The following is an 8,998-nucleotide window of genomic DNA, read 5'->3' as shown; positions in this document are numbered from 1 at the left end:
TCCCTCCTGCATTTCATTCTGTTTTTGCAGAGTCACGTGTTAAATTTATGTTTATGGAGCTTTGGTTCTAGTTAGATAAACTATATAGCTGCAGAAAAATTTGTCTTTGTCAGATGTCTTCAAATTCCTTTATGCAGATGTTAGAACCGTGTGGTATTATAATGCAATTCTGTTTCAGGTACAGTCTAACAGGAAAGACTCTGCATCATCTAGCCTTAATATATGCAGGTTTGATTTCATTTGCACAGAAATCTGAAGACTTTGAAGTGAAGGTAATTTTTTGGTGGGAAGTTTACAAGCCTGCTTTTATCTCCAGTGTCACTGTAATATCACTACTATTACATTGCCAAAACATTTTTGAAACAAAGTGAAAGTTATGGAATAATCAAAGCTTAAACACCTGATTAAAATAGGATGTAGGAGGCTGAGCTAATGCCCAGTGAAAGCAATAAAAAGACTCCCGTGTATGATTTCAACAGGCATTGAATCAGGCATCAGACATATATCCAATGCACCAGAGATCATAATACTGAGATAATATAATTGTATCAATCTGTTGTTATGCACAAGAACCCTGCTGTACCAGTCTGAGTTTGTTTTTCTTAAATGAAAGTCACTTTTTTGTAGAAGTCAATGTCAGATTACTCTCATAATACTAATTATGTTACTGCTTTAAAAAACAAAAGAAAGCATTACTTTTCTCTCTGAGTACCATTTCACTGCATGTTTTCATTGTATGTGAAAATAAAATGTTTATAAAAATGCTTTTTCCTTCAGAAAATAGATGGAGAAAACAATATTTGTAGTAATGAAAATTGGAGGTGGGAACTGGAGGGAAAATAAATGTGTGGTTCACCAAGTTGGTCTCTGTGCTTTATCTGTAACGTAAAATAATTTGCAATACAAGATGATTTTCTATTAAACTGACATTAAAATCTGTTACAAAGGTGTTCCTCCAGGAAGCTTAGCTTCAGGGAAAGACAAAGCTGACAGTCAATCCCTGTAGACTTTAACGTATATTTGATGGGTACTTCATTAGAAAATACTTAAACATTCAAAGTGCTAAACATCCTGAATTCCACAATTTCATTTCACCTTTACTACAACATACCAACTTTACATTCTCAAGAATTACTTATTTGAAAGGAAATCATTGTTATATATATATATACACTTGATCACATCTAATATTTACTTCACTTAGAACATGAATACTCCAGGGTTAACACATAGGGCTTAAGGGTAGGAGTTTGTAGCTGCTCCATAACATTTGCATGGAGCAATTTTAATGGCTTGAGGTTATACCAACACTTCTACATTTTTTAGTTGGTTGCCTGCTACAGACACTTGACATATGAGTATTTATTCCTAATTACAATTTTACATTATTTTTAGTTGGCTCTTGCACCAGGGATTGAAGAGACAGCATTGTTAATTCGTCAGATTGCTGACAACATTCTGGTATCTTCCCAGACAAATCCCCACGAGTGGCTGGACAAATCATGGCTTTCTGTCTTGCCAACTGAGGTTTGTGTGCATGGGCTTTAACAAGAAGTGAACTGCTTTAAGAAAAACAGTTTTCTTTCTGTGTCTAAGATACTTTACAGTCTAGGTTGTTTTCATTACTTCATTTGTTTTCATGGTTTGTTCTAAAATATAAATGTAATGGGCTTGAATTCTTGAGGCAAAAGCAGATGCAGTTTTCTTCCCTGTGCTTTCAGAGACAGCTGCACCGAAAAAGGTGTTCATCTTAAGTGTACAGCAGCAGAATATCCCAGAGAATAAATCAATCTCCAGATCATCCTGTTGTGACTCCATAGTTCTGTACACTAAATTCTAAAAGCTAAATGAACTGGAAAGATTAACAAACTGGACTCTGTCTTGCAGATTACTGAACACTTAGATCTGATGCTACAAAGGATTTGAGGACATGCTTGGCTAGAAGCATACGACTTCTACCACTGGGCTGGGGACAGACATTACACACAAACCGGTTTAAGTGATCAGAAACTGGTTTAAACCTGTAACAGAACAGATGTTCAGTGCACATAAACCAGTCTGAAAATGGCTGAAACCAGTCTGAGATAAACCTGGTTGAATGTAGTATCAGATTTAACTGATTTGGCTCGGACTGGTTTATGCAATGTCTGTCCCAGACCCCTTGCTGGTTTAAGATCAATCAGACTCCCCCAGCATCCTGGTCTGCTCTCTGGGCTGGGCAGGGCTCTCTGCTCCACAGCAGGACTGGCCCCTCCCCTCTGATCCCTGGCTGGAGGTCCAGAGACTGTGGGCTGCTTCCCCACTCCCCTCACCACTGCCTGCTAAGCAGGAATTCCCCACTCCCCTCTGCCTTGCTGAGGAGGTGTCTGTGTATTAGCTAGCAGACCACATGCTGGCTATGGTCCCTGCTTAATCAACAGGCAAAATCAACAAGTAACTGGTAATGTCCCTCTGTTGTTTTCTTAATTGGGTGATAAATACTGTTATCAATTCCCTTCTGGGTTAACCTGGCCACTCCCTCCTCAGCTCCATGCTGTGGAAGGAAGGGCGGGGGGCCTGCTCTAGCGCCCCCCAGCTTCCAGCCTGAGCCACTTCTGGCATGTGCCTGCATTTCTGAGATGTCTGTTTGGTTACAAAACTGATTTAGCCTAGCCAGGTTAAACCAACCTGCAAAGATTGAATAAATTCAGGCTCAGACTTCTCAAATGTCTGTCCCTAGCTCTGAAGTTGTTGGGCTTAACCAGTTTTGAGCTCAAGATAGTCAACGTTTATTGTTTATTCATCAGATTGTTGATGTCAGTTATTCACATGCAGGACATGCTTATTGATCACAAAGTCAATTTTTAGATATGGGTATTAGCATTTTGAAACTAACATTATGTACTTGTTTTAGGCTTATATGACTTGTAAAATGTTTCAGGGTTTTTGCCTGTAGCCATGTTGGTCTAAGGACATAGGCAGGCAAGGTTCTTTGGGTAAATGTGATATCTTTTATTAGACCAACTGAGTAATTGGAACAAAGTTCTTTGCAAGCTTTCAGGCACAAGTACTTCTTTCATTCCTTGGAGATCTCAGAATAACAACATGTCTCCCTATGCCTGAAGAAGGGTACTTGTGCCCGAAAGCTTGCAAAGAATTTTGTTCCAACTACTCAGTTGGTTTAATAAAAGATATCACATCTACCCAAAGAACTTTGCCAACCAGTGTGTAAAATGCAAACTCTTGAAAAGCCAAAAACTTGAAGAAGTAGCTCAATGATATACAATTTGTATGAAAGTCAGAAACACTATCGAATGTAACTGCTCTGTAATACAAGCACAGCTTGGGCAGTTTCTCTTGAACGTTAAAAAAAAATCTGCTCTAAAGAGTAAACATGTGACATATTGAAACAAAATTAAGATTTTTGGCGAAATCAGGAGTCTGTATTAATTGAATTTATATGGATCACCGATTTCAACCATAATTGTGGAACTGTTACTTGCCATTCCTATTACATCCTTCCTACTCTATGTAATTTGTTTTCCCACTAGCAAGATATTGTGGTTATGGTGACATGCACATTAGAAATGCACAGATATAAGGTGTAACCAGATCAAAATCCTGGTTCTATGATAGATTCTGTGTACAGAGACATCAAAATGATACCATTCTCTTCACCTTCTAAAGACAGGGGAAGCTGAATATCTTAAGTGGATCATTTTGAACATTTATAAACTGACTTCTTTTTCTTCTAGGCAGAGAAGCACTTACTTGCTTTTCCATGCCTGAACCCTCTAGTATCTCAGCTCATGTTGAAAAGAGGGTCTTCATTGAACAGGCTTTTGTCAGCGACTTTTGACCAACTTCAGGAACTCCTGCCTGAGGTTCCAGAAAAGGTGTTAAAGGTTGGTCATCATGAAATTACATATTTAATTGGTGGACCAGCTGATTGTCTGAAAAATAAGGTCAAACACAATGCTTTTTAAGGTCTACAAGGGTGAAAAAACCCATTTTAGCTGCCTTAAAGGAGATAGGAATGTGACTGCTCAGAAACAAGCAGCAGCTGTTATGAATTTTCATGATTCTGTAGTGATCCAAGTTACCTAAATCTACCTTTTGACCTTGAATGAGACCATGTTAAAATGGGAACAATTGTATCACTGCAGAAAACTCTTATATGGATACACTTATGTCCATCTATACCAGTGATTCTCAGCCAGGGGCCTCATCATTCCTCCTCTCACCCAGCATCCCAGCACCGCATAGACAAGAGGTAATAAAGCAACATTTTATTCTAAGTCTTTTATCAGTTGCCCACTGCATTAGCCCTTATTGCTTTGGTGTATTCTTTATTCATATCTAACTGGACAGGTTCTCCAACTATGCCAAGTTCCCTTTATATCATGATGGAAGCTCTGAGAGCTGTTATGCAATCAGGATAGCGTGTAGGTTGATCCACCCTACACTTTCTGTCTAGGAAGTTGGGTACTAAGGATTTTATCAACCACAGTGTGTGTGTTTCTCTAATTTAGTGACTTTTTCAATTAAATATTTCCAAACCTTCTTTTCCTTTTAAATGGCCTTCATTTTACCCCATATCGATGAATCTTTTCACTGCCTGAAATGCCCAATACTCAGTGCTGAGAGGCTAGCAGAGATATGGCAACTGTGGTGAAGGCCTTCTTCCACAGAAGACCATGCAATAGCTACCTGCCTGCTTATCTTGATTGTAGGCACTTGAACTGGATAGTGTGATTTGATCTTTAAAAAGAAACAAAGAGGCATGACTAGGGTCCCCTCTGGGAGTCTGGTAGCTTATATAGAAGGTGAATCAGTGAGGTCCCACTGTTAAACTTGAGGCCAAACCCAGCTAGGTAACAATCCAATATAAAAGAGACACAGAAAGCAGTCAAGCTCAGCTGAATAGATGAAACATACACAGAGTGCTCAGTCCTTCTCCAAATTACAAGTGGACCTGTGTGTATACCTCCTCCCTCCAACACTATACCCAGCATAGCCTAGCCTGTTTACATCCCTCATGCCTTCATGCATAACAGCAGTGTTGTGGAGGATGATTCTGATCACAGTAAACAAGCACACATCATGATCTTTCTCACTGGTCTGTCTTCAGCAGCAACTCTCCATGAGATTGCAGAACCACCTCCAGAATCTGTGGCCAGGCCAGATATAAACTGTCAAAAAGCTGTTATGATTTTCCTTACAAATTATCTAGCTCCTCCTCAAAACAGCTTTTTACAAATGTATGGCCTTTAAAAAATAATGTTTCTTTTTTAATTGGATTTTTTTCTGAGATGAAATGCACCTACCCCATATGTATGCAACTCATTTAACAACACAAAGGGGCAAAATTTCAGTAGATTCAGACCAACCACGCACAAAAATGTGACTGCGTTAATACAAAGAAACTAGTAAATAGATGTTCACATATTTTCAGATGCTCAGGAAGACTAGCAAGTTGGCAGAAAACTAGCTTGGCTTAGCAGGGATATCTTCAGTGAGCTAAAACACAAAAAGGAAGCTTACAAGAAATGGAAACTTGGATAAACTACTAGGGAGGAGTATAAAAGCACTGCTTGGGCATGCAGGAAGGAAATCAGGAAGGCCAAAGCACAGTTGGAGTTGCAGCTAGCAAGGGACATGAAGGGTAACAAGAAGGGTTTCTATAAGTACATCAGCAACAAGAGCAAAATCAGGGAAAGTGGGTTCATTTCTGAATGGGGGAGGCAACTAAGTGACAGATGATGCAGAAAAGGCTGAAGTACTCAATGCCTTTTTCACCTCAGTCTTCACAGGCAAGGTAAGCTCCAAGACTACTGCACTGGGCAGCACAGTTTGGGGAGGAGGTGAGCAGCCCTCAGTGGTGAAAGAACAGATTAGGGACTACTTAGAAAAGTTGGATGTGTAGAAGTCCAGGGGGCCAGATGTGAGGGACCCAAGGATGCTGAGGGAATTGGCTGATGTGATTGCAGAGCCATTGGCCATTGTCTTTGAAAACTTGTGGCAATTGGGAGAGGTCCCAGATGATTCAAAGTGGGAAATATAGTGTCCATCTTTAAGAAAGGGAAGGAGGAGGATTGGGGGAACTACAGACCAGTGAGCCTCACCTCAGTCCCTGAAAAATTATGAAACGGGTCTTCAAGAAATCCGTTTCTAAGAAGGTGATTAGGAATGGTCAGCATAGATTCACCAAGGGCAAGTCATGCCTGACCAACCTGATAACCATCTATGATAACATGGCTCTGCAGATGGGGGAGACCAGTGGATGTGGTATATCTTGACTTCAGCAAGGCTTTTGATAGGGTCTCCCTCAACAGTCTTGCAAGCAAGCTAAGGAATTGTGAGTTGGATGAATGAACTGCAAGGTGGATAGAAAACTGGCTGGATGCTCAGGCTCAAAGGGGGAGCAGTACATATGCCAGAGGGTAGGACTAGGATTGGACCAAAATAAATCTTATGAGGTTCAATAAGTGCAAATTCCTGAACTTAGGGCAGAACAATACCATGCACTGGTACAGGCTAGGGACTGACTGGCTAAGCAGTGGCTTAGCACAAAAGGACCTGGAGGTTACAGTGGACAATAAACTGAATATGAACCAATAGTATGCCCTTGTTGCAAAGAAGGCTTTTCTTCTTCGGCAATCCATTGCAGTCAAGGATGATTTTCTTCCACGATTGTCTTATCTGTTGTCCAGAGATGGCTGATTAGGCCAATCCAGGATTGACATGTGTTTATCCATTGCAGGTTGGGCATGCATTTCTGTGTGGGGTAGGTGGTGCTGGATTCTTGATTGGCACGCAACATGCTGTTTCTTCCACTCCTGCTTTTCCATCTGTTGTTGTTGTCGTGAGGTTTCAAAGTAACCTTTGTTGCAAAGAAGGCTAACAGCATACTGGGCTGCATTAGTAGGAGTGTTGCCAGCAGATCAAGGGAAGTGGTTCTTCCCCTCTTCAGCCTTAGTGAGTCCACATCTGGAGTACTGTGTCTGGTATTGGGCCCCCCACTACAGAAAGGATGTGGACAAATTGGAGGGAGTCCAGCAAAGGGCAACAAAAATGGTTAGGGGCTGAGGCAGATGACTTATGAGGGAACTCCTCATGGGTTTATTTAGTCTGGAGAAGAGAAGACTGAAAGGGGATATAATAGCAGCCCTCAACTACCTGAAGAGGGGTTCCAGAAAGGATGAAGCTAGACTGTTCTCAGTGGTGGCAGATGACAGAACAGGGAACAATGGTCTCAAGTTGTAGCAAGGGAAATTTAGGTTAGATACTAGGAAAAACTCTTTCACAAGCAGTGAAGTAAAGCACTGGAACAGGTTACCCAGAGAGGTAGAGGAATCTCCATCCTTGGAGGTTGTTAAGACCCACCTAGATAAAGCCTTAGCTGGGATGATCTAGTTTGGACTAGATGACCAACAATGACTCCAAGATCCCTTTCTGCCACCCGTGTTGACAAGAAGGGTGTTCCCCAGCCTGTAGGTATGTTGCAGGTTCCTTCTCCCTAGATGCAGTACCTTGTACTTGTCTGCATTGAACTCCATCCTATTCTCATCTGCTCATCTCTGCAACCTGTCTAGATCTAGCTGAATTCTGTCCCTTCCCCTCCAGTGTGCCCACCTCACCCCTCAACTTGGTGTCATCAGCGAATTTGGACAGGATGCATTCCACTCCCACATCCAAATCGCTGATAAAGATGTTGCACAGTACAGGCCCCACGACCGAGCCCTGGGGGACTCCACTGCCCACATCCCTCTAGGTTGAAAACAACCTGTCCATGACCTGTCCACCACCACTCTCTGGGTGCGACCATCTAGCCAATTTGCTGCCCATCTGACTGTGTAGGTATCAATGCCACAGTCACCTATTTTTTTTTAGAGAATGTGGTGGGAAACGGTGTCAAGGGCCTTCTTAAAGTCCAGGAAGACAACATCCACCCTGACACCTTCGTCCAGGGACTTTGTGATGTGACCATAAAAAGAAACTAGGTTAGTCAGGCAGCATCTGCACTAAATGAACCCATGTTGGCTGCCTCTGAGCATTACATCCCCTGCTGGGCCCTTGCAGATGTGCTCCTTGATAATTTTCTCAAAGGTCTTCCCAAAGACTAAGGTAAGACTGACTGGCCTATAATTTCCAGGGTCCTCCTTCCTCCCCTTTTTGTAAATGGGGACCACATTGGCCCTTTTCCAATCCTCTGGTACCTGGCCAGTGCCCCACAAGCGCTCATAGACCTGTGCCAGGGGACCCACTATGACCCCCGCCAATTCCCTCACCACCCTCAGGTGAAGAGAATCTGGATCTACTGATTTAAATATGTCCAGCCCCTCCAAGAGTTCCCTAACTAGGTCATCCCTGACCTTAGGCATGGCGGTGCCGCCCCTGGCTCAGTCCACAATTCTAGTGGGGGAAATGTCTCATTCTCTGTTCAGGAATATGGAGGCAAAAAATTCATTAAAGAGGTCAGCTTTTTCATTTGCTGCAATCACTAGATTGCCAAGCCTATCCTGTAGGGGTCCCATGTTACCTGGTGCCCTAGCTCCATCTCTGCCTTGACCTTCCTTACTGCCTCCCTGCAGTCCTGAGCAACAGTGGTGTAATCCTCCTTGGTTATAGCCCCTTGCTTCCACTGTTTGTACACCTCCTTCCTTGCCCTCAGGCATCCCTGGATGCCTTTGCTGAGCCATGGGGGCTTCTTAGTGCTCCTGCCCTCCTTGGTGCGCATTGGGACTGACTCCCGTTGAGCTTGGAGGATCATCTCCTTAAGAAACAGCCACTCATCTTGGACCCCCATCTCATTGAGGCTCTGAGACCCCAATGCCTCTCCTACCAGCCTTAGCTTACAGAAGTCAGCCCTCCTGAATTTGAGGACCTCTGCCTTGCTGCTTGCTTTCACCACCCTATGCTGGATAATAAATTCCAGTAGATTCATAGATTCATAGATGTTAGGGTCGGAAGGGACCTCAATAGATCATCGAGTCCGACCCCCTGCATAAGCAGGAAA

General features: G+C 42.6%; 1 protein-coding gene across 1 annotated transcript in view; it reads left to right on the top strand.

Annotated features, from left to right (window-relative positions):
* Positions 1-8,998, top strand: part of LOC102386025 (uncharacterized protein C9orf84) — a 94,283-nt gene that overhangs the window by 82,686 nt on the left and 2,599 nt on the right. The window contains exons 20-22 of the mRNA XM_025208977.1: positions 179-272; positions 1,396-1,527; positions 3,735-3,884. Coding sequence (XP_025064762.1) covers positions 179-272; positions 1,396-1,527; positions 3,735-3,884 — 376 coding nt within the window. The remainder of the gene's footprint in view (positions 1-178; positions 273-1,395; positions 1,528-3,734; positions 3,885-8,998) is intronic.

The sequence above is a fragment of the Alligator sinensis genome, unplaced genomic scaffold, assembly GCF_000455745.1.
Source record: "Alligator sinensis unplaced genomic scaffold, ASM45574v1 scaffold371_1, whole genome shotgun sequence".
Taxonomy (NCBI): Eukaryota; Metazoa; Chordata; order Crocodylia; family Alligatoridae; genus Alligator; species Alligator sinensis.
Note: the sequence above shows the minus strand (reverse complement) of the source record. Positions and strands in the feature narration are given on the sequence as shown.